General features: G+C 36.3%; 2 protein-coding genes across 7 annotated transcripts; both read left to right on the top strand.

The window, feature by feature from the left end:
* Nucleotides 1–421: 421 nt before the first annotated feature.
* Nucleotides 422–11,761, top strand: LOC18436678 (PyrD). Of its 6 annotated transcripts, none has more exons than XR_016044262.1 (3): nt 422–501; nt 9,030–9,133; nt 11,106–11,761. XR_016044262.1 is itself a non-coding variant. In XM_011626019.3 (3 exons), the coding sequence occupies exon 3, from the start codon at nt 11,125–11,127 to the stop codon at nt 11,440–11,442; it is 318 nt and encodes a 105-aa protein (XP_011624321.1). In that variant the 5' UTR covers nt 422–501; nt 9,030–9,133; nt 11,109–11,124; the 3' UTR covers nt 11,443–11,761. The 6 variants fall into 6 exon arrangements, 3 of the variants coding, with proteins under 3 accessions (XP_011624321.1, XP_020524550.1, XP_088707830.1); XR_016044261.1 differs by lacking the exon at nt 11,106–11,761 and adding an exon at nt 9,582–10,102; XM_011626019.3 differs by having other exon boundaries at nt 11,109–11,761.
* A 3,155-nt stretch (nt 11,762–14,916) lies between these two features.
* LOC105420856 (uncharacterized) lies at nt 14,917–16,437 on the top strand. Its single transcript, XM_011626086.1, has 2 exons — nt 14,917–15,140; nt 15,225–16,437. The coding sequence occupies exons 1-2, from the start codon at nt 14,917–14,919 to the stop codon at nt 16,435–16,437; spliced, it is 1,437 nt and encodes a 478-aa protein (XP_011624388.1).
* Nucleotides 16,438–26,612: the final 10,175 nt, after the last annotated feature.

Below are 26,612 nucleotides of genomic sequence, written 5' to 3' on the forward strand. Positions count from 1 at the left end.
TGAGACTTTCCTTACTTTTATTTCCTAAATTATAAGTTATTTCCCCACAATTAAACGTCATACGATCGAAGAGGAATAATAAGGGAAAGGAGAGATTCTCGCGTTGTTTCCTTTGGTGGATTTTTTCTTACCTATCTTTTTGACACGTGGCGAACGTTTAAAAGCAGCACAAAGTGGGGCGGCGCGATACGATGCCCTCTCCTTATTGTGTGCGTTTTCTATACACCCTATATTATACCTACTCATGTATTTCGTATATATTTTTACTCGTATATATCTTTTCTTTTTTTTTTCTTTTCTTTTTTTTTTCTTTTCTTTTTTTTCTCGTTTGTAGTCGTTCTTTTTTTATTTTTAATGTTGTTTAGTTCCTTCACTGAAATTTTACTCTTAACGTATATAAAATGAGAGGGTTTCGAGATGAGGGAGAGGGGCAAAAATCGCCATCGAATTGACAGATCATCGATCATCGATCATCAAGCTTGCAACTTCCCTCTGCAACAGGTTAGCCCCTCCCTCTTCTTCTTTCTTTGTTGTGTTGATTTTCAGGTGAGATTTAGTTGAAATGGTGTTTCTTTTTCTCTTTTTAGTTTTCAATTGGACTTATTTCTTGTGGTTTCTGTTTCTTAATTTTTGAAAACTGCAATGTTTTGGTTTGTAAGGATTGCTTCTGATGCAGCTTGTTGAGTTACTGTTATTTTGGGAAAGTTTTATGAGTTTGTTTGTGAATTTTGTGCAATTTGAATAAAAAATTTGGAGGTGAAGTAGTGCAGTTTCTTTGCTGTTGTGCATGCGTGTGTTAGGGATCCGATTGAGTCCTGTGGCTTTTCTGTCCTTGACCCGTCAGAATTTCTTTTACGGGTATTTTCTTGGTAATTTAGGGTTTCTGTTTTCCTTTTCTTAGGTTTATAATTCCGTTATGTGATGAGATAGGGAATTTTTTATTTTTTTTACTTCTTTTGATATTTAGCATGCCACTAAAACCAAAGGCGTTGCTTTTGAATATGAGGGGTGTAGCTCTCATATTCATGGAAACTCAGGGTTGTCAATCTTGAATTTTTTTTTTCTTTTTATATTTACTTCTTAATCAGGATAAATTTGTGAGATTCAAAATCTGTTAGCACTTTGGTGTAGTTCATGATTGCCCAAGTTTTTCATGCAATTGTAAATTTTATTCCTCTAGAATGAATTCTTCTTTGTGGAAAGAAAGAATTTGTTGTCCCGGTTTCTTCTAGGTGGATATTTCAACTGGATTTGGATATGCGTTCATTACATAAAACATGCTTGTCGCTGTTTTTTAATAAACTGGTCACAAATTGATTATTTCGTATTCCCTTACTCATGATATGATCTCATATTCCCTTGTTCTTTTTTTGTAACAAAATCGACCTTAAGTGAATATAGATGATCTGGACCCCGAATTTCATGTAATCCGAGTGTAATTTCCAACCGTTCTGGTGCCATGTCATTATGGCTATTCTCATGAAAAAAGCTTCTTTCTTTGTCTTTTTCTAAAATATGAAGACACAAATATGTGTGTCAGGTTCTGACATTAATATGAATGTTAGGAATTTTAACCTCAAAATTGGCCTTTCAAACACGACACATATGTACATTTAAATAACTGAACGGCTAGATTTTAGATAATAATAAAGTAATTTTACGATGAGATTCAACAGAAAGGTCAACAAAAAGTGTCTGAGCTTTTGAAGAGCGAAGTATGAGTGTAGTTTCCTTGGTCTGTCGACACATGCCAAGAACCATAAACATGCGTGCCCATGTTGTATAGATCATTTATAGATGGTCATTGGTGAAAAGTTGTTAGGGGTTATCTCTCGAGTCTCAAGCATAGTTGACGGTACGAATACAATGGACTTTTCCTTAAGATTTGGTCAACTTGAGCTTTGCTTATGATTCAATTAATTATTTGAACAATGGTGCCTAAGGTAGCAAAAATGATTGGGAGACCATCTAGTGGAAAGAAATTGGAGAAGATCAAAGAGGTCAGGGCTCAAGATGAGTATTTCATAGGTTTTTTTTCAAGGTTTAAGATGTAATTGAGTCAGGCTTGCTAGGTCAAGGTAACTTTCCATAATGATTCTTGAATACTAGCCAACAAATCATTATGGTGGCTAGACAAGTAATGGTCCTTTAGGTGCAGAATGGACCCAAGCAAACCCATCCTTTTGTTCAATACCCTTTTGCCAAAGAACTCAAGTTGGAGCATTGGCCATCTCTAACGATTCTTGAATACTTTGAAGTCTTGCAGGTTTTCTGTTTTTTCAATTATAACCAGTTTGCCTGGAGTATTTTGGTTTTAATATGTTAACATTAAAGAAGCATAATATAACAGATGCAAATACCGCAAGTTTATTGACAACGTTATTTTTTCTTCACGTGCTAAATTCCAGAATTTCTATAAGCTTTTAAACTATGAGCGAAAAGGGATTATCCCTCCTAGGACATAATGATGGTCCGTCGATTGGAAATCTATGTGATTTATAATCTATCTTTACATTAGGTTTTCCTTCATATCAAAAAGAAAAAAATGAAGTTTTCCGTAGTCTTTTTTATCACCATGTATCAACATGCACAAATCTAGTACTTTTCTTCTTGAAGGTATTGTTTTAGAATATCTTCAACAGAGTGTACTCCTTTATTATTTAAGGTGGGCTATTTCGTATGTCAATTTGCAATGAAGCTCTATTTTTGTGGCATAGGCATTTAGTTAAAAAAATTTAATCGTATTACTGTATATAGTTATGAATTTGGCTTTGTAAGTTCGGTCTGGACATATGTAATGCCTAGTTGTATTTAAATGTTGGATTTATGTGTATGAATTTTATATGATTTCCGTTTATTGTTTCTCGGATGTGAATGTGTCCAATTTAGCGGATTTGCAAATTTGTGGTTAACGTTTGGTGGGAAAAAGTGAAAAGGGTGCTGAATTTTATGTTTGATGGTGGAAAGATTTTGTAGGTATATTTTGTTATGAGACTTCCTCGAAATTAATTTTTTCTTTTCTCTAAGTTATCCTATATCAATAAAGACGTTCCCAAAAGGACTCGAGTATTGAAGTGCTTCTCTTGGCTAGCCACCAGAAAATGAAATAAAATTAATTTTGATCTAGAAAATTAGTAAACAAAATATGTTATTTTTTAATCATTTATAAATGAAAAAAGTTTACATAAGGTTGCAACCTTAAATGTAGAATTAAAGATGTACCTCAAAAATCCATCATAAAAGGTTGTTTGGATGTTGGAAAACCCTCTAAGTGATCATCTCTACATCGAGATTTATGAATATGAATAGAAAAAAAGATTTCGAGTCCACGAAATAGTATATCTTGCAATACATTATCTGGCCCATCCATTTTCAAGATTTTCATTTGTTTATATACCTGCTTGATTTGAACCATTTTTAGAGTTTAAAATTTTATAATTAGAGATGAAAATAGATTCTCAAGCCATCCTAAGAATTTTTTATATCAAAATTACTTTTTTAATAATACTTAGAGGTGTACCTTAATTGGATTGTTTAATGTTCCAACCATATACAAACCATACCCCATATAAATGTCTTTGTTTCACTCCTTTCTTTTACTATTTGCCATTGATATTATTATTGCATGTGCCTTGCTCCTTGAAATTTGAATTTTATTTACCAACTCCTCAAATCTCTACTTTCCAGAATAATGATGATGATGATAACAACAACAACAACAATAATAATAGTAGTAAAGGAAAATTTTACATTTTATATCATGAATAAAAAATGGGTATTTGTTTTTAGTTTGTATCGTGTGTATTTTACACCAAAGTGTTCTTTGCACCTTTAAGGATCAGCCTCCAGAACACTGCTGTGCAATCGCATTTCAAACCTCATACAATTTTATGATGGAAAAAAGAAACGAAAAGAAAAAGCGGTGATAGGTTTTGTTGTCTTTGGTTGCATCTTGTGATTTATTATAGTGAAATATGGTGGTATGGCAAACAACTCTTTGCCATTAGGGCACTAGCATGTTGCAACCATCGCAAATAAAATTGAGAAGGTGGTTCCGACACCATTGGATCTCATTGGCCATGTGCAATTGGGTCTACTGATGTTCCAGAGATCTGGTTGATTTGATTCACTTGAGTTTCCAAGTTTTGTAAAGTAAAAGTAGCCCAAAATTTTCACTCTGGTGAAATTTTTGTTGTATCGATTTCTAATGGCATATCAGATTTGAGATGCATATTAGCACTAAGCAAAAACTTTAGTAACGTCCAATTAAGGAAGTCTTTTTAGTAGTAAGTTTTGGCTTTCCCTTCTTTTCATAAACAAAAATTACGCATAGATTTACTTCTTTTGCTTTTATGGATCTTTATGAGACCTAAGGCGGTATCCTTTTATAGATTATATGTTCATTGTGTAACAAATTTTGTTGATTGTATCCAAATTTCCATAGTCCTAATTGGAATTTTAGACTTTTTTCCTTATATTATTTTTATAATATTAGCACATATAATTGGTTTCTCTTTAAATGTGTGGCCTTTTTTTTTTTAGTCCTTATGCTGTACTCATATTTTCATTACTTGTCTTAGAGAGTTTTACTTAAAAAGTTCGTATGAATTGTTTGTAATTTAGCATGTTACATTAACAGGGTGTAACAAAGCCACAATCAGCTCTAGACCCATGGGCGAGACTGAGTTGGCTTAGTGAGTGCCGAGTCAGTGCGCTGAGTCCCATAGATTCAGTCTTAAACAGCATTAAAAAAAATGTTTATCCTGGATAAAAAAAGAAAAATAAGTAATAATAGGAAATGAAATTTTCACAAAAGTGTTATGTATATTGATAAAAATAGAAAAGTTGTGGTTACTACCATGGGGGTTGGGGGTCGGGGTCGGGGTCCGGTTCGGGGTTGGGGTGGGGGTGGGGGTGGGGGTGGGGTATGGAAGGGGCGGCATCCATTTTTTACCCCATTTTTTGGAACTACCCCTTCCGTCCCCCCATGGAGCCGGTTCACTATGTTGAACCAGCTCGATTCTTTCGAGGGTCCCGATTCTACCTGGTTAGGACCTCTCTAGAATCCGAGTGACTCACGTGACACGCTTGAGTCACCGAGTTTTTCATCATTTTATTTTAATACTTACAAGTGTAGATATAAGAATTCTAACATCTCCAAATTGCTTTGTATTGTTGAGTTTATATTTAAATTAATCATCCTTGTTATGTATTATAATTTAGTACAAATGAAAATTCGCATGTTGACTCCCTTGAGAATTGAGTTCGATGGTTTTTTACCAAAGCTGACTAATAGCGAGTTCAATGCTTTGAACTCTATGCTCAACTATACTAAGGTGCAAGTGTGATGGAAGAGTTGGCAACTAATTAGGTTTGTTTAGGTGATGATTATCATTATCATTTAGGTTGGTGAAATATTTAGATGATTGGGGTTCTACAATTCTTTGTGGATCACGGGGCTAGACGACTAAATAATCTCGGGTTCCCTTTTGGCCAACAAATTTATCAATGGATAAGAGAATGTGGTCTTAACAATTCCTTTGAATCTTGATTCTAACGTACATGCGAGAGTAGCCAGACTTAGAATAGTAGAGCATGGCATAAGAAATCTTTGATACTGTAAGGTGGATAATTAGTTTTAACAGGTTACCTGAACTAAGAGTTATTTCATGTTTCATTAATTAGATATGTTGACGTAATGTTGTAAACACCCCATTTTGAAAACTGGCAAATTTCATGATTTTTCTACCTTAAACAACCCTTAGGGCCATACTATTCTATAAGATCCCTGAACCGTAAAACACTGTAATTCATGGTCCCCATCCTATGATCCATCCTTGGCAAATCTGGTGGTTTTTAGTAATTATTCATTCTACACCCTTTTCAGTCTATAAAAAAACAGTTACGTGCCTCTTTTAGAATTAGACGTGTATGCCAGGGAAATCTAAGATTTGAGAGATAGAGAGAGCCCAGGGAAATCTGAGAGATAGAGAGAAGAACCCTAGGCCATCAAACCCTAGCCTGCAACTTTCAAACTTTAGATCCAAGATAACCATTCAACCAAGCCAAGGTTTGGCCAACATTGAAGAGAGACACGGAGGATTCACGGTGGAAATTACAGCCGTGGTCCTGATACAAGGGCCGACTAGCCCGGCTAGGTATGTTTCTATCCCTTCTTTAGTTCTTATTTCATTTTTTATTGGATTTATGTCTATTTCATCAATTTTACTTCAATATTTCGTGCTTGTGATCAACACTGGTATTGCTACTGATATGAGAACAGATCTGCTCAATTCTGAGTAGATCTAACTTTAGATCAGAATTCGAATTGTCTCCACTCTCTATCACTTTTAAAGACAAGTTTGTGGTTCGGATCAGAGGGTGCCTCTGATCCGAACCACAAACTTGTCTTTAAAAGTGATAGAGAGTGGAGACAATTCAAATCTGATTGAAGGTCATATCAATAGAGAGATCTTCAAAGGAAGATCCCTCGGATCCGAACCACAAACTTATTTTTAAAAATGATAGAGAGTAGGGATATTCGAATTCTGTTCTAAGGTCAGATCTACTAAAAAATGAGCAGATCTGTTCTCATATTAGTGGCAGAGCCAGCGTTGATCATAAGCACGAAATATTAAAGTAAAATCGATGAAATAGACATAGATCTAATAAAAAATGAAATAAAGAACTAGAGAAGGGATAGAAATATGCCTAGCCGGGCCAGTCGGCCCGGCAAACCTGAGGCCTTGCCCTCGATCCTCGCCCGTATTAAGACCGCGGCTGTAATTTTCGTCGTGAACCCTCCGTATCTCTCTTTAATATTGACTAAGCCTTGGCTTGGTTGAATTGTTATCTTGGATCTAAAGTTACAAGCAAGGGTTTAATGGCTTAAGGTTTTTCTCTCTGGGCTCTCTCTATCTCGCAGATTTCCCTGGGCTCTCTCTGTCTCTTAGATTTCCCTGTTATACACGTCTAACCCTAAAAGAGGCATGCAAATGTTTTTTTATAGACTGAAAAGGGTGTAGAATGAATAATTACTAAAAACCACCAGATTTGCCAGGATACTGGATCACAGGATGAGGACCATGGATTACGATGTTTTATGGTTCAGGAATTTTATGAAATAGTATGGTCCTAAGGGTTGTCTATAGTAGGAAAATTATGAAATTTGCCAGTTTTTATGGGGTGTTTACAAATGTTAACCTTCTCCCTAGGAAAGATATGCTGAAGTAGTTTCTAAAAGACATAGGCATCCTCAATTTATCCTACTTGCCAACCGATTCTGCTTCAGTGGCACTTCCTCTCTTAGAGCACAGATCTGCAGTTCTTTTGCAGAAACACTCTCGGAGACTGTTTTTCCTAATTTTATTAAGGAGGGGCTGTGTCTCCTTTAGGTTCTTTTGTTCGAGATTTGTTCTAATCTCTGCACAATTTTTCTAGATTATGCTACTTATTTGTAGAGCACCTTCTAGGTGTTGGCAGCTCGGGTTACCTAACCTAGGTCTTTTTCTCGAGTAGAGATATTTGAACGTCGAAAATCCATGTGGATTCTGCTCAAATCGCTACTAAGGCATCATAGTTTTGTTTTTCTTTGAGCTATTGTGCCATGTTATGGCATGGTACTCTTTTATCATGAAATAGAACCTTAGTAAACTTTTCTCATTTTAGTTGATCTCTTTTATATAGTGAATATCTACCAATTTGTACCTTCTGTGATGGTTTTTTCTGGATTTTGTTAAGTATTTACGTATGATGAAAAAGACCAATTAAATGGTCAAACCACCTGACAAAATCTTTATGGTGGTTGAATCATCTCATTTAGCATTCAAATGGTTACTTCTTTAGCTTCATTTCACTAAGGTACCTCTTCAAAAAAATGTTAAAAAAATGACCAAATTGTCCATGTTCAGGATTGGGTACAGTGACAAGCAGGGCATTTTAGTAATTTGGCCCCACATAATTGGCCCGAGCTAAATGGTGGTAATACCCCTAGTTGTTCACAGTTAGTAATACGAAACTACCAAATTATGATCATACCCCTGGTTGTTTATTATAGACCCTTAACCCTGAGAACCATTGTATTATTGCCATTTGGCTTTGGCCACTTAAGTGGGCCAATTTATTGAACTGCCTCTGCTTATTCAAGGTTCCCAATCTTTACCGGGGGCAATTTGATCATTTATAACACATTTTTAAAGGGGTAAGTGAAATAAAACTTAAAATGTAACCATACTAATGTTAAATGGATGATTCAACCACTCTTAAAGTTTTTTGTAAGGTGGTTTGACCATTTACTTGATATTTTTAATGTATATAAGAAAACATAAATTTATGAATATTACTTCTAAAATTCCTTGTCTGAGATTACTATTTTTTGTATATTTTATGCAACTATCCCAAATTAGGGGACTTCTTGGATAGTTCCATACTCCATACCACGGTCTCTGCTCCGCTTTGGTCCCAGTTACCAAGGGGAAGTAAACTATAACTGTCCTCCATAGAGAGTATGGACCATCTATTCAGTGCTGGATTTATGGAGGTATACTTGCTAAGGGAGCATACTACGATTCAGAACACTTCCCAGTGGGCATAGTATGTGCTTAGGTACTCACAAAAGGATTGACTAAATCTAAAAATTTTGAGTACTTGGCACCACATTACCTATGGAACTATTTTCTTGTTCTAAATGCTGTCTTAGTGCCATGAGTGGCTGGTGGCACAACTCGGGAACAGTGACATACTTGCTCAAAGTCGTCACTTGTATAGCTCAAATCTGACATTGACTTGGGTTGTTCTTCCTGAGTCTATGCAGGACCCTTTGTCCAATAGGTGAGTTGACTCACTACTGGGACATGAGTTTGTTTACTAATTTCTTTGTACTATATTTTGGACACTGGAATATCACAAGGGTAAAAAGCACGAAACAATTCTACTTTCTATGCTAAGGCTAAGTCTCACATTATTTTTTATTTTTTATTTTTTCTTATAAGTTAATGATTTCATTGCTTTTCTTTATGCTCTTTCCTCAGGACCTTGGCATTTACTTGATTTCCCCTACACTTCCCGGTATTCCATGATAATCTTGGTGTCATACAAATTGCTTCTAATCTTCCTTCGCATGAACAAGTGAACGGTATTGAGATTAATCTAGTAGATTATACATGAATTTTTTTTTCTTTTTTCTTTTTTGGCTCAGTTCTTTGAACCAAGGTATTGCCATCCTTCGTACTGCCAATATAATATACTTTTATGCATTAGTTATTTGCAGTCACTATTGTGCAGGTCATATTCTTGGCCAGACCTCATCAACATGTTACAGTTCTGTAACAAATTTTATAATGACATCATGAATATGCATTAGTATTTTGAGGAGTCAAAGCATCATATCTAACTTTTCTTTTATTTTAGATGCTTGGTTATTGTGGAGTCAATGGTGCACATAAGACAAACCCATGTGCACCTATGTGTGCGTATCTAGACGTCTGCCCCTCTCCTTTATTTTCTCAAGAAAAAAAAAAGAAAAGAGCAAGTGTTTGACTGTCTGCTCTTTTCTTGTTCATTCTATGTTATTTCTTTTATAGCTCTGAAGAGCACTCTCAGAAGGGTGAGATGATTAGATTGAGTGAAGCAGAAGATGAAGTAGCCTGATGTGGCATGAAGACCTTTAATAAATAGAGTCAACAATGTCCACCTCCCCCAACAATGGACATTGTAATTCAGACATGTTTGGACCCTCTGTGCCATTTACAAGATTACTTCTCTTAACTGGATTTTGACTGAGGCATTAGCCTTAGTTTATTAGAAGCCGAACAAGGAGATTTGAATTTGCACAGTTCTGTATTCTACCAAAAGGCTTGAACATAACTTATCTGGAAAAATAAAGCCTTTATGTAAAAGCATTGTCATGTGGTGCATTTCCCATATATGTAACTTGAATCTTATCGGGTATTTCATTTTTTGTGAAGATATCATGACTGTACTTCCAGCCTGCATGAGTCAGTGGTGCGTGTGTGATGGTATACTTCTTGATGAGAACATAATTTGCCAAAAATGCTTGGTTGTGGTGATGACAATTTAATGCAAGCTTTATTGTTTCCTCTTATATTTTTGTGTAATTAGCTTGAACTAGTCTTTTTATATCCAAATTCAAACCTCAATTCAATGATCATGCAAGTGGATATTGTTTTGGATTCTGGTGACTGGTTCATATTTAATGTTTTTTCCTATTCTATTACTAAGTTTGCATTGTAAGTTTCCTATTCCTTGAGTATGTTGCATGGATGAAACAAAACTAAACTGAGTAAAGTTCTAGTTTCTTTAAATATGCTCATGGTGTTACAAACAAGAGCTAGGTAGGTCTTTTGGTTCTTTGTTGCTATTTCTAGAAACACCTGATGGCTCTTTAACGAATTTCAATATAAAGTGATTTGTAACAGTTTGTTTTGCGAGGGAACCTTCAACTTTTAGTCATAATTGCAAAAATCTGAGTGAGATGCGGTAGCTTAATGGTAGTTTAAGTAATGGAGAGCATAGTAACTTAAAAAGTTGGAAAAGGTTTATAAGGGTTGCAACCTTATACTTTAGAACTAAGGCGCACCTCAAAAATCCAGTAGAAAAGAGTGTATCGACATTGAAAAACCTTCCAATGGACCATTCTCAAGCTCGAGATGTAAAGAAAAAAAGAATTTCGTGTCCTAAAAATAGTGCATCTTGTAACAAGTTATCTAGATTGTCTATTTTCAGGTATTTATAGATCTGCTCGATCTACAGCTTTTTTACAACTCTAAATTTGATAATTAGGGTTGAATGTGGATTTTCAAGACAAGGTTTCAGACACTGAAATTACATCTTCCGGGAAAATCTAGAGGTGTGCCTTAATTCCATAGTGTAAGTTGGGCACATTATATAGAGGTCACCCTAAAAAGTTCTCCTTAATCTAAACTTTTCATACTGGAGAAGATTTGCAGATTCATATTTATTCCAGTTGATGGTCGTTTCATTTGTATGATAATCCAACTACATCATGCCATTGCTTATGCTTTATTTGAATGATACGAATCTTTAATAAGTGCAATGCAACTAATATGTACATGATGGCATCTAAGCAGGTAAGAACCCGGAGCCATGAGTCTTGCCTGTCTGGTTTGCCACAGTGTAGACAGTCCATCACAGTCATTTAGAAGCTACTCTGTTTCAAGCTCAGAGAATGGGGGTCGATGCTCTGCCCTAGTCAGCTGTTGGAACAAGAAGGTTTATGTTCCCCATGACATGGCTAACACCATGATGACATCAAAGGTTGCTCCGCAACCACCGATTAGTGAAACCCAAGGCCTCACAGGAGCCCCACGTCTTGTTCGAAGCCATGCAGTGAGAAGGGATTTGTTTAGAGACTGGAACTTTGATAATATTTTGGAGGAGGGTCAAAGGCTTTGGCAAGAATAGAGAGAGAGAAATAGAGAGGACACTCAGATTCCCAGTTAGGTTTAGATACTGTATTTGAGTTTTATGTTTTATGTGGTGTATGTACGTACCGTCGGTTAGCCTTTATCTGAGGCTTTCCGAGGTTTGCGCCTTTTTGCTGAGTGTTTTCTTTTGCTGTCATTCTTCTTTGCTTGGTAGTTTCGTAAAGTGAATCTGGATGGGTTTGGAGTTTTTGCTTTTTAGTTGCTATGAAATGTACAGTTAGTTCTTGCAGGAAGCTTTATTGCAACATATTTGCGTATGCAATTGATTCATCAGATAATTTATCATTTTCATTAGATATATTGAGTAGCTTGGAGCTGGCGTCTGGTGTGCTCATGGATACTTGACGGATTGAGAACGAACTAAATTTGTATAGGGCGCGAAACCCACTTACTTAACTTACCACTTTGAGAATGGGTTGGGGCTTTGGCGGTAGTATCACCAAGTCCTATGATGAAGTCTTTTACTCCAACTACCACCTTATGATGAAGTCTATGATTTCATTCTCACCGAAAAGTAGGGGCTGAAATCCTCACTAATTTACTTTTAGGACGATAGGCTTGGGATCCTGGCGGCAGTATTGCCGAACTCCATAGTGAGGTCTATGACTCTCACCAAAAGGGTAGGGGCTCAAATCCCCACGGACGTTACCATTTTGCCTCGTTTTTGTTTTTACTTATCCAAAAAAAAAAATCGCCATAGATCCCATTTTCAACTTTTATTTATCTATTGATCTAAAGTTGCGAAACCTATCTTACTACATTGAAACTCATTTTATTATATCTCTTAGCTCTCTATTGTTTTCTAAATCCCTGTGCTCTTGACATGATTCTCTTTTCTATCTCCTATCAACCGTCGAAACCCCTCTCTCAACACTCCAAAATTTCTTTTCTCTCTCCTATCAACAGCCGAAACCCCTCTCTCTCAACCCTCCAAAATTTATTGTGTTTTCGAGCAAACCTTCGGCCACTTGAAGCCATCACCGGCTCATTTCCGACGACCACCGCATGAACCCTGCCCCTCTTTCTTCGACTTAGAATGGGAGGAAGGCTTTGGCCGCAATGCTAATTTTTTTGGCAATTCCCACCCAAATTTCGGGCCATTCAAGCATTTAAGGGAAAAAATCCGGGGAAATGGGGGGAAATTTCGATGAATTTGGGACTAAATCCGGCGATATTTATGACGTGATGAGGAGGCTGGTTTTTTTGTTTCCTCTCATTGATGTAAAGCCAAAAGATGGCTTTGTGAGCTATGAAGAGCTTGAGGGTTGGAACGTGTCGAGCGTCCTCCACTCACTGTTGCTGAGCCTGCCTTGTTTGCGCACCATAACCACCATACCCAACCTGAGAACTGGGAGGCCCATTGGCTTGAGGGACCCATAGCCTTGAGCTTTCCAAAACCCCACATTCCCATTCGAATCACCATATCCACTTCCCATATAGCCTCCACCACCTTGCTCACCATTAGCTACACCATCTGCACTTCCTCCCAAAACACTAGTCCCACTCGATACACCACCTCCACGACCACCAATAGCACCATAGCCTGCTGCCCCACCATACACCGCATCACCCCCACCATTGTTGAGCTGGAAACAAATGGGTTGCAGGATTTTTGAGGGGCATCCTTATAGCTGGAGGAGGAGACTGAGCGATGCAGTGGAATGATGTCAGTGTTTTCTCAAGGTGATGTAGTGTCTATGTTCATTGAGAAAACGGAATGGGCGCAGTTAGATATCAAATCGGAGTTCTTTGTATCTGGATCTTTTTCACCTCCGATTTCTGGTTTTTTTGGTCTGTCTGACTAGGCGAAAAGGGGTTGGAACCTTTCCTATACTCCTGATGTTAACATCATTGGGATAAACAAAGTGGTGTTTAAACTTTGATCCAAGGTTGAGATATGCAGAGCACTCCAAAATCATTTTTGTAGAATCCGGGGAAGTTTGCTATCTTTAACTTTATGGAAACCTTCCGATCATGGTTCCTTCCTTTGGAACGAATCACTTTGGATTGATCTTAGCGGAATCCCTCTCAATGCGTGGAATTTGGCTATTATCAAGATGATTGTGGGAGGTTTTGGGACTTACAGTGATCTAAACTGAGACTCCTTTCTGAGTCCAGTGTGCAAAGCTATGAAAGTTAAGATTGTGAAAGCTAAAGGTGGCCCTATTCCGGAGAAGGTCTTCTTGACTATTGGTGACGACTATTTTGAGATTTCGATTTCTCGTTGCTCTGAGAAATCTTTTTGCGATCCTGAGCTTGTGAAGGGTAATGGAGGTATTTTTAAGGATTTTCAGCATATTGAGCAGGAGAAGATTAATTCGCCGGCCGGAACTGGAATCCCCGAAAATTTGAAGCATTTTAGAAGATACCGACGTAATTCTAGGAATTTTGAATTTCAAAATAAGATAATTCCCAAATTCTCAAAACGATGGATCCTGGTGGGAAGGTTTCATGTTGAGTCTGCGGGACTTTCGGAGTTCATTAGTAAGCGATAGGAGTTGAAAAAGGAATGTGTTAGCGGTTTGACAAAAAATAAAGCGGTTTTGTTGGAAACTGTTACTGCAATTCCGAAAGACTAGATTTTGGATGATGTCTTACGTGCACATTTTGTTGATTTGAATTCTCCTGATAGTCCTGCTGATTCACAACACATTTTAGCTTTTGATGGTTTGACAAAGAAATCTTTGGTGGCGCGGTTTCTTCCCGAGAAATCTACTGTTATCAAACGAGATTTTGGGGAAGGCTGCACCATACAAGTGGCTACATTTTCTCTATCTTCCTCTACTTACCTCTTTCTGGTGGTTGAGAATTTTATTTAAGAAAGAGGAAGCGGTGGGGGGTCATGGGCTATCTTCTTGCTGGTTTTACTCCTGGTGCACAGAACTAAAGTGGGCAAAGTGTGGTGCTGTTTGCTGATAGTTATCCTCCTTCACTCAAAGATGTACCCTCTTCTATTCCGTTTGGTGGCAGCAAAGGGGCAACTGAGGAGGAGTCGTTCTCGTTTTGACCCCCTTTTAATCGATCCTCTTGCCATTGTAATGGTAGAACTTGATGAGCCCCAAGTCCTTATCGAGAATAATTCGATGGACTTTCAGCCTCCTATTAATGCTGCTGATATTCAAGAGGGGCTCGTTGTTAATAATGCTCCTTCCCAAGAGGTTTTTCAGGAGGAGGTTTTGGTCCATGATGAATTGGCAGTATTTTCTCTCCTACGGCCCATCCGTTAAGTGCTGATTTCCTCTTGAGCCTGGCCCCTGATCTCCCCAGTGACGTTGATAATGAATCAGCTTTGGTGGAAAAAATGGTGATGAATATGGGGATAGAAGATGTGCCCCTTATAGTGGTTTTGGCAGAGATTAAGAAGCATCGTGAAGCAATGAAAGTGGAGATTAACAAGGTGGACTCTCCTATGCCTCCTACAGAGAAGTTAGTGCCATAGACGACGCCCACCATGAAGGGTAAAGGGGAGGTGTCTGGCAAGAGTAAGAAGGTATTTCACATAGGAGAGCGATCTTCGACTAGATTGGAGACGCACGGAGTCCCGAAAGGTGGCTACTTGGTGATGAATGCTATGGCTTTTCGTGTATCGGTGGTAGTGGTGGTGGATCTTGATTTGCCTTCTTCTTCTGATGCTGACATCGATGAGGCCAATGACGGAAGGATGCTGGAAGCAGTGTGTTTTGAGGGCGGTCCTTCTGGACTAAGTTCCTCTTCTTTCTTTTCATCTTAATTTATGAATATTCTGTCATGGAATGTTAGGGGGTTAGGGGACAGTAGAAGGAAAAAGGATGTTCTGTTTTTGGTTACTAAATATAAACCAGTAATTGTGGCATTACAGGAGATCAAACTTCTAAGGCCTACTCTCTTTGGGGCTATGGAAGTTTGGGCCTCAGGTGCAGTCTGTTTTTGTGAGATTGATGCAGTAGGTAGCTCTAGTGGTCTTTGGGTTTTGTGGGACCCTTTGTTGGTCCAAACTTTTGAGACTATTGTGAAAAACAATTGCTTATTTTTGGGTTTCAATGGCCCTATTTCAGGGTTCTCATGGGGTTTCATGAATGTTTATGGGCCTAATATCTCCTCTTTGAAATCTGCTTTTATTTTTGAGACGAATGAGTTGATCCGTCTGTTCCATTTCCCGGTGGTAATAGGGGGGGATTTCAATCTTATTAGATGGCCGCATGAGTCCGTTGCAGGGTACCCAATCAACACTTACATGAGGAATTTTAATTCTTTCATTGAGAGCAATGCTCTTATGGATCCTCCCATTATTAGATCGCAATTTATTTGGTCAAATAATAGCATTGCTAATTTAGCGACATCTAAATTAGACAGATTTTTGTTAGCTTTAGAGTGGCAGGAGGTCTTTCCACTAGCCTTTGTCAAAGCGTTGGCTAGGTTGTCCTCCGATCACCTCCCCATTGTTTTGGATATAGGGTCACTTATGTCTGGGCCGAGACCTTTTAGATTTGATGTTAGTTGGATAGATAACTTAGAGGTGGTGGAGCTTATTAAGAAAACCTGGTTGAATTCTGTGGAGGTGGGTTCTATGGATTTTCAATTGCACAAAAAATTGATAAGCGTCAAATACAAAGTGATTGGTTGGAAAAAGGATAATAAATTCAATCTTAAGGGTAAGATTGATGGGGTTCTAGCTGATATTAAATTATTGGATCTTAATGCTCAGTCATATGGAGTTCTAACTAAGCAGATGGTAGTGGAACGTGGGGTTAAACTGAAGGAGTTGGAGGATTTGCGAAGATCTGAAGAAATTTATTGGAAACAAATATCTATGAATTTATGGTTGAAGGCAGGTGACCTAAACACTAAGTTTTTCCATACCATTGCTAGTGCCAGAAGAAGACAGAATGATATTTCGGGTCTGAATATCCCTGGGTTAGACCATGAGGATAATGCTGCCATGGAAATGGGGGTCATTAGCCATTTTATAAAGCCTTTACTAAAGAGGTGGTGATGACACCAACCTTCCGAATGTCCCTTCTAGGATGCTGAATGAAGAGAGGAGTGTTTTTTTGGAGGGGGCAATCACTATCTAGGAATTGCATCATGTTGTTTTTGCTCTTCATGGTGATAAGGCGTCAGGCCCGGATGGCTTTCCTTTAGTTTTTTTCCAAAGATTTTGGAATATAATCAAAGATGATTTGTTGTCGGTTGTTCGAGAGTTCATGATCAGAGGTCAAATTTTTAAGGGCATCAATTCCACATTTTTGGCATGGATACCTAAAAAATCAGTGATCAATGAGCTCTCAGATATTAGGCCAATAAGTTTTCTCATTAGTGTTTACAAGATCATTGCTAAGATCTTGGCGGAGCGACTTAAGGAAGTCCTTCATCTCATTATCTCTTCAACACAAACAAACTTTATTTAGGATCGTCAAATTACTGATAGTGTGTTGGTGGCTCAAGAATGTATCCACTTATGAGTTGTAAGTAAAAGGGTGGGTATTTTGCTAAAAGTTGATATGGAAAAGGCTTACGATAGGGTGCAATGGGGTGTTCTTTTGGAGATTATGAAAAATATGGGTTTTGGAGCACGATGGAGGAGCTGGATTTTTGGATGCTTATCTTCTACACATTTCTCAATAATTTTCAAAGGCAGCCCGATTAGCTTTTTTAGTGCTGCTAGAGGCTTACGTCAAGGTGACCCCCTTTCTCCATTCCTATTCACAATTTATGCTGAATGCTTTAGTTCGATGCTTAATAGGATGGAGAACAGGGGTGCTTTTGAAGGTTTCCAAATTGCAAATTCAAATATAACTGTTTCTCACTTACAATATGTCGATGATACCTTAATTTTTATTGACGCTGAGCCTACACAAGTGAGGAATGTAGCGAGATTTTTGGAGATATGTGAAGTGACCCTGGGCCTTAAAATTAATTTTCATAAGTCTTCTATGGTGGGAATTAATTGTAGCGAGGCCTTGGTAAATGACTTGGCTAATGCGTTGGGATGTAAAGTGGATTCTTTTCCTATTACTTATTTGGGACTTTCAATTTCATATTCAAAATTGTCTATTGCGGTGTGGAATAGGGTAATTGAGAGAATATAGGTTAAGCTTGATTTATTGAAGTATAAATATCAATTTCTGAGGGGAAGGGTTACACTGCTAACGTCTTGCTTGGCGAATCTGCTTGTGTATCAGATGTCGATCATTCATATTCCACCTTCGGTGGCAAAAAAAATTGAGAAGATGATGAGAGACTTCTTTTGGGGCTCAAATGAAGAAAATAGGAAATTTCATTTATTAAGGTGACATGGAGTATGTATTCCCAAGCGTGAAGGTGGTTTGGGAATTCGAAATATTATGAGGTTCAATCAAGCTTTGTTATGTAAATGGTGGTGGCGTAGCTTTAATTTGAAGGATCATCTCTGGTACCAAGTGCTTCGGGCAAAATATGGAATGGATAGGTTTAATATGTGGCTTGGGTGGTAATGGCAAGGATGTATCTTATAAGTGACGGGCAATTTCCAATTGTAAGAATATGATCTCGGGATATTTTCGATGGAATGTGGGTGGGGGTTATCAAATCTTATTTTGGCATCATCGATGGCTTGGAGAATACCCTTTGAAGGCTGTATTCCTTGATCTTTTTAGAGTAGTGTCCAATCCAAATCTTAAATTTTGTGATGCTATTGAGAGAAGATGACAGTTGGTGTCGCGGGACTTACCCCTTATGTATAGACGACTGAACAGTGTATTGTTGTCCCAGTGGTGTGCTTTGATGGAAATGTTGGATAAAGTCTATATTGCTTATGAGGCAGAAGATATTTTGGTATGGGAAATTGAAAGGGATGGGGTATTATCTGTTAAATCCTGATATAATCTATTTTTTTATGATTGATGGAGATGGTCATCTCTTAAGATTGTGCAACTTTGGAAGTGGCCGATACCACATAAACTCCAAGTTTTCATTTGGTTAACTGCGTAGAATAAGATTTTAACAATAGATAATTTGCAAAAAATGGGCAAGATTCTACTTAATATTTGTTTGCTATGCAAATCAGATGGTGAATCTGTTGACCATCTACTGATACATTGTTCATATACCTTGAGGATTTGGCATTGGTTAATCGGTGAAGTTGGATTTTTGTTAACTTTGCTCCATAATGTTATTGGCATTATTGCGCAATTTGGTATTCTTTCTCTCCCTAAGATAGGAAGTACAATTTGGAAGATAGCAAGATGTTTGATACTTTGGAAAAGTTAGAAGGAAAGAAACAGAAGGATCTTTGAAGATGTGGCATTGCAGGTTGATAAGCTTATTCATTTAATTAAGCTTTCTATTTGGTCTTCTCTTTCGTTGACAAAGGAGGGATGGTGTATTTCTAAAGTGGATGTTATGATAAATCTGCCTAACCTTTTTCCTTTAGGTTTAGTTTCCAGAAGGCCTAAAGGATTATGGCATGCTCCGCCCATAGTTAGCTTTAAGCTTAACTTTGATGGTAGCTCTTTAGACAATCCGTGACCAGCAGATATTGGTGGTGTACTTCATGATTGTTGTGGAAATCTAATTTTTTTCATATGCTGGACCAATCGGAATAGCTACGGCTAATTGCGCATAACTTACTGCTTTATTAAGGGGTGTGAAAATTTTCATTTTGGGGAATTTGGGTACAATTTGCATCTTGGAAGGGGACTCTCAAAATATTATCAGGTGGTGTAAGAAAGAACAGAGAGTTCTTTGGGAACTACGACCCTTATGGTTGTAGATTTTAGATGCAATTTACCAATTTATCGGTTTCCTTCTTCCATGTATATCGTGATGCAAATGGCATTGTTGATGCAATGGCCAAGGGTGGTGTTAACCTTTCTTCTTTAACTGTTTCTCATGATGTAATACTAGTTTAGCCTTTTAATAAAGTATACGAATATCTGTCAAAAAAAGGAAATGGGATGTAAAAAGAGAGAGGAAGAACAGTCTAAAGAGAGAAACATGTGAGGAGAGAGATTGAAACATGTGAGGAGAGAGAGAGTTGGAAAAAAATATCTTTTTTAATTTGTTTGGGTTAAAAGTTGAAATAAAAATAGATAAAGTTATTTGGGGGGTTAGAAGATAGGTTTTGAAATTTTGGATTTAAAAAGAAATGAAAGTTGAAAATAGAGTCTATAGAGATATTTTCCAAAAAAAAAAATCCATGTATGCATTTCGGCTAATGTTGAGCGGTAATCCTGATCATTGTTATCTATGAAGTTTGAACTTTGGACACATTCGTCGGAGATTCTAGACACGTATGGATCAATAGCAAAGGGCATGTGTCGGTACAATAGGAATTTTAGACACCTTGAACTTCTGTACAAATTTTAATATGCAGGTCCTAGATTTCACTTAAAATTCTCCTTTCCTTTCTCTCAATCATGTATTGACGGTCAATTTTGGGGTATGTTGTATGTCCATGTTGGACACGACACTGGTATCTATCCTCTATCATTTTTAGAAGTGTTATCTCACTTGCTATTGTTGGGCACTTTCATTAATTTAGGAAAAAAAAATTTGGGATATGTATGCAAAGAGATGTTTTACTTTTAACATAGAGGTCACATTTAATCTTGTCTGTCAAATTTTTAAATCTCGTGGTTGTAAGTGTGTCATTGACTATATTCAAAATTCAAAAAAGAAAAAAAATCTCAAACTTTGTGTCCACTTCAAGCCATATAGTTTTGACATCAAATGGCTAATAGTGACTCAAAAAGATAAATGGTCTCATAGTATACTATCACTTTCTTTTGTATGAATGAGTTGGCTAATTTCTCCAAATCTATTTAATAATAGGTTCTAAAGCATATTTGTTAGGGTGGCATTTGTTACAAGATGCTTAAAATTTATATTTATAATCTATAATAATATATAACGACATATATAAAGCCCGGTTTGGGTACCACGTCATGCTTAAGGGGAGGTTCGATTTTTTGGCTCGGGGAATTAATAAAATTACAAAGAAAAAATTTAAAAACAGATTAGGCGTGCAAAAGTATGAGAGATAAATAGATCCCTCTGATAAATATCCCATTTAGGACCTTTAAAAAATAAGGTTGAATATTTATTCTTAAACATGTTAAGGTGGATGCCTATAAATAGCTCCCTCTGATAAATATCCCATTTAGGACGTTTAAAAAATAAAGATTGAATTTTTATTCTTAACCAATATTCTTTTGGTGAATGCCTAAAATTTCCCTTTAGAAAATAACCCACAAGTAAGTCCTTATTTTGAGGGAGAGCTTGTACAAAACTATTTGCGTATGTTTGGCTGCTTGTTGTATGGTGGAGGGACCATTTGCATTAGACCGCATCTGTTTCCATAAAAGTGTTTTTCGATTTTGCCCCTTAGGGAGGGGCAAAATGGTCTTTTTTTTGTTCCAATGTTTAGGAAAACTGTTTGGGGGGTTACTATATCCCCTAATCGAAGATTTCCAGCCACTTTTGTGGCTTTGTTTGCATCAAATCGAAGGAAAAAAAAAATTTGGCGAAAATGTTTTTTTCATCTAAGATTTGGCAGTTGTTTGATACTTGGATGTTCATTTGATGTCTTTTATTATTGGTTTGGGGATGTTAAGGTGAATTTGTGATAAGAAATTGGGGAATTCAAATGCCGTGAAGAAATCGAGCACTACTTCACAGAGTCGGTAGCTTTTTATTCTTTCTTGTACAATAATACTGTTGTACTTATTTTTGGAGCAATGTCTTCTTCCCAATCTTCTAGTAACAAGGATCCCGCTTGGAAATATACTAAACTAAAAATTCCGAAAGATAGAAATTGTGTGATATGCTTGCTCTGTGGAAATACTTATATGGGTGGTATTTTTTGAAAAAAAGAGCATTTAGCCGGAATTTTTGGGAATGTAAAAGCATGCCCATAAGCTATAGATGATATAAAAAAGGAGATTAGAGAATATTTGGATAGATTGAAAAAAGAAAAAGATAAAAAAAAAAAAAAAAGGAATTACTTGATGACATGCAATTATTTGATGATGTTGATGATGATGATGATGATATGTCTGAAGTTGCTATAAGGCAAAGGGGTACTCATACTCCAACCTCAAGAAAGAGGGTTATAAATATTGGTGGTAGTACTGAGATAAGAACACCTCTCTGTAAGGGGCCAAGGGATTCTTTTTTCACCCCTAGCCCCGAAATTGTGGTTTAAGAGAAAAAGAAAAAAACAAAACAAACCACAATTGACAATAAATATAAGAAATAACAAAAGAAGTCGATATGTAAGTGGAATGCAAAGTGGATTTACATGGCCGGCATTCCTTTTAATACTATATCTCTAGATAGTTTTGTATGTATGGTCCAAGCAATTGGGCAATATGGCCCAAGACTTATTCCTCCTTCACTACATGACGTTAGGGAGCCCTTGTTGAAGGATGTTGTATTTGATAAAATTTTTATTTATCAGAGAGAAAGGTGGGAGAAATATGGGGCCACTATTATGTGTGATGGTTGGTCCGATAGGAAATCAAGGGCATTTATTAATTTTTTGGTTAACTGCCCAACAGGTACTTTTTTTATAAGTCTATTGATGCATCAGACAAGTCACATGATGGTATATACTTATCTGGCTTGATGGATGAGATTGTCAATTTTGTTGGGGAGCAAAATGTAGTACAAATTATCACTAACAATGGTGCCAACTATGCTGCAGCTGAGCATTTCTTGACTTTGAAAAGGAAGTATATGTTTTGGACTCCTTGTGTAGCTCATTGTGTTAATCTTAGGCTTAAGGAAATGGGTACAACATCTCTATTTAGTGGGGTGATTTCAAGAGCTATGTTTGTTGTTGGATTTATTTACAATCACACCATAGTCCTAAGCATGATGAGGTTTTTTACAAAAGAGAGAGAATTAGTGAGACCGGGTATCACTAAATTTGTCACGTCATTTCTTACTCTTCGAAGCCTAGCCAAGCAAAAAAGTGCCTTGAGGACCATGTTTGCTTCAGAGCAATGGAGTCAAAGCAAATGGTCAAAGCATAAGGATGGAAGAAAGGCTGAAAATATTATTTTGAATACATCTTTTTGAAGTCAAATAATTATTGCATTGGAAGTGACTCGCCCTTTAGTGAGAGTACTTCGACCGATTGATGGTGATGCGAAGCCCGCCATGGGCTACATACATAAGGCAATGACTAGGGCAAGAATTAAAATAAAAGATGTTGTAAAGGATGATGAAAATATGCGCAAGGCTATGCTTAAAATTATTGATAGGAGATGGGATACCCAGCTTCACAGTCACCTCCATTCAGCCGGTTATTTCCTAAACCAATCTCTTCACTACAAGCACCCATCCATTAAGTCAGATCGTGTAATAAATGCTGGGTTCTTAGATGTGCTGGAGAGTTTGGTGTCAGACAAAGATATCCAGGATGAGATCCATAGTCATGAATTGATTAAGTTCAAGTTAGCCTTAGGAAACTTTGGGAGAGATATTGCCACTCGAAATAGGGACACTACAGATCTAAATAAAGGCTAAAAACCCAAAAATAATCTTATTTGTCTCTTACTTTATGTATAGTTCCATTGTTTATTTTATACCCTTTAATTTTAACTATATTCTAAATTATAAAATATTATGCAACTGCATGGTGGGCATTATATGGAAGCGAGACACCAAATCTGCAATGTCTTGTTATTCGAGTGTTGAATCTCACATGTAGCTCATCTGGTTGTGAGCGCAATTGGAGTGCATTTGAGCATGTAAGTCCTTTACTCCTTATTCCTTAATCCTTATTTCTTGAATTTCAATTTTCTAATCTAAAATCTAATTTATTGGATTTCAAATTTCTACCACAGCTTCATACAAAAAAAAAGAAATAGGTTGGAGCAGAAAAAGTTGAATGATTTGGTTTATGTGTGATATAACGAATGACTTAGGGAGAGGTATGAAAATCGCACGAAGCTCAACCCTATTAAATTATATGAAGCTGATGGTGATTCCATAAGTGAGTAGACGATGGATCCAAGACAAGAGTGTGTGTTTGAGGATGAGGATTTTACATGGCTTGATGTCGAGCTAGCAACAAGGGTTACTGAAGAAGATCGACCTAACACTAGAGCACAAATGAGTAGAGGAGCTGTTGGGTCTAGTCGCACTCGCACATTAGCGTCAGAGGTCAAGGAGGAAGCTGACTCAGAGGAGACCGATGAAGAAGAATATATGGAGGCCGTTGAGGATGATATTGATGATACGCATGACAACTCTCAAGATGACTTGTCTAATTGATAGTTGAAAAAATGAAGTTCGAATTTCAAAATTGACTCTCAAAATGGATGATTGTCTTAAGTTATTAACTATTAACTCTTCTTGAGCTTGACTTTTGGTTTGTATTTTGTAATATCACTATTTTGTGCTTATGGTTGTACTTATGGTTGTTGATGGTTGTTGATGGTTGTGCTTATGGTGCAAATTTGTGCTTATGGTTGTTGATTGTTGAATGCTTTATGAAGCTGGTTTCAAGTTTTTAGTTTCTATCAGGGGATAGTAGATAATTGGATACAGAATCTCCGACAGCTAATAGTTTTGAAGTTAATCATTAAACTAAAATACCTACTATCACATATATCACCTTCATATTTTTTGTATGCATTAACTTATTTTTTTAGATTTTTTAGAATTTTTTTACATTTATTGACCGCATCATCACGATGCACCTGCATCCGGCCGCATCCTGCATTTTAAAACACTAATAGAAAGCCCCCTGGAAGATTTCTTTGTACGATAGAATGTCATTAAATTCTTTGTACAATGGACGGAGCTTATTTTAATGTCATTAGATGGCTCCCATGACACAATTATTTCCACAAGCAGAAAGCTCCCTAGGAGTTGAAATCGGTACTGCTTCATATTCTAGATATGGAGGAATCGTTGACTATTTTCTTTCGTCATTTTAGATATGACGGAATCGTTCACTACTTTCTTTCATCACGTTTACAGAGAAGTTAATTATGTTGCACATGCTCTTGCTAAGAGGGATACATATTTGTCTTTTCTTCTTGTGTCGGATGATGTAATCCTTCTTTCATCACGTTTATAGAGAAGTTAATTATGTTGCACATGCTCTTGCTAAGAGGGATACATATTTGTCTTTTCTTCTTGTGTCGGATGATGTAATCCTTCTTGTGTAATTTTAGCATATCTATAAATTAACTATGTAAAAAATAAAAATAAAAAACTATCTGCATACGTTTTCGTAGCATAGCATTTATTGCACAACATGTGTCTTACAAATGATTTTTCACTAACATTTAAAACTAAATGACAACACAATCCTTTATCAATTTTAAAATATTTTTCTAATTTCTTAAAAAGCAGCACCTTGTGAAGAAAATTCGAATAGTATAGTGAAACGAATATATCCAAATTTAAGTAAATTTCACATTTTGCTTTATTTTCTAATATTTCTTTTAAAAGCTACAAACTTATATGGAAAATGTTAAATTCTTAAAATTTTAAATCACAATTAAAATAATTTTGTTTTAGAGCATAGCTTTAAAGAATCCTATTTCTAAGGCTTTCATTAATAAATCTAAATCATTTTATATATGTAATTAAAATTTTTAAGTTATAATAGAAAAATATTTTAATTAAGGAAAAAGTTTATATAAGTGTGATGCTCCGAACAACCAAATTAGGGTGCACCTTAAAATTTTCACTAAAAGTGGTTGTTTTGATATCCAAATATCCTCAAATTGATCACTTCAAGATGTATGGACATGAGAAAAAATGGATTTCAAGTTTTGAAAATAGTGTATCTTGTAATGCATTTTGAAACATCAATTTTTAAGTTTTCATAGATTTGCTTGATCTACACTATTTTTTTAGCTTTAAATTTTATAATTTAGAGATGAAAAATATATTTTAAGGCTATTATAAAGATTTTCAATATTGAAACCACATTTTTCGACATTGTTTGAAGGTGCACTTTATTTTGATTGTTTAGAGTATCAGCTCTATTCAAACTGCACCTTAAATATAAAAACTACAAAAAGATCTGAATGGCCATCGATTCAACCTTACCTGGTAGACCAGTTGGTCCAATGGGATTGAAAATATTATATTTTCTATAAAAACATTTTACGCAGACATTGTATTTCAACTAAAAGCATTGTATATACTTTTGGTTATAATCTCGTATATTTGAGGAGGTTTTGACTAATTTTATACAAGAAAACCTTTAATTCAGATATACTCCTGCATGAGCACTTTGTATAGTTACTCGCTCGAATAATATCGGGCGTGGTTTTCATCGAACCGATGCTCTAAATAATCAAAATAAAGCGCATCTTCAAACAGTGTCGAGATATGTGATTTCCATACTGAAAATCTTTGTGATAGCCTTAAAATATAATTTTATCTTTAATTATAAAATGGGTGTGGTTTGAATAGAGCTGAGGTTCTAAACAATCAAAGTGAAGCACACCTTCAAATAGTGTCGAGAAATGTAGTTTCAATACTGGAAATCTTTGTGATAGCTTTCAAATATATTTTTATCTTTATTTATAAAATTTAAAGCTTCAAAGATAGTGCAGATTGAGCATAACTTGAAAATCTTGAACATTGATGATCCCAAAATGCGTTACAAGATGCACTATTTCTAAATCTTGGCATCCATTCTTTTCTCATGTCCATGCATCTTGCTGTAGAGATGATCAATTTGAGGATATTTGGGCATCAAAACAACCTCTTCTGGTGAAATTTTTGAGGTGGGCTCTAATTTTATTGTTTAGAGCCTCGGCTCTATATAAACTTTTTCCCTTATAAAATTTAAAGCTTAAAAATTGTGTAGATCGAGTAGATCTACGAAAACTTGAAAATCTTGAAAATTGACGGTCCAAAATTACGTTACAAGATGTACTATTTCTAAAAGTTGAAATCGAATTTTTTCTCATGTCCATCTATCTTGCCGTTGAGATGATCAATTTGAGGGTGTTTGGGCATCAAAACAACATCTTCTAGTGAACTTTTTGAGGTGGACTCTAATTTGATTGAGCCTCGGCTCTATATAATCTTTATCCAATATTATATTTCAAATAAAAACATTGTATAAAATGGTGTTTTCTAAATAAAAATATTTTATGCACTTTTAGTTGGAGTAGTAGGTTTTTTGTCTAGATAGAAATTCGAGAAATT

This window comes from Amborella trichopoda, chromosome 11 (assembly GCF_054954075.1).
Source record: "Amborella trichopoda isolate Santa Cruz 75 chromosome 11, AtrichopodaSantaCruz75HAP2 v2.0, whole genome shotgun sequence".
Taxonomy (NCBI): domain Eukaryota; kingdom Viridiplantae; phylum Streptophyta; class Magnoliopsida; order Amborellales; family Amborellaceae; genus Amborella; species Amborella trichopoda.

Coding starts and splice junctions, on each gene's coding strand:
- LOC18436678 (XM_011626019.3), top strand. CDS start 11,125: ATGAGTCTTGCCTGTCTGGTTTGCCACAGTGTAGACAGTCCATCACAG.
- LOC105420856 (XM_011626086.1), top strand. CDS start 14,917: ATGAAGGGTAAAGGGGAGGTGTCTGGCAAGAGTAAGAAGGTATTTCAC. Junction 15,141..15,224: donor GGAAGGATGCTGGAAGCAGT/GTGTTTTGAGGG, acceptor ATGGAATGTTAG/GGGGTTAGGGGACAGTAGAA.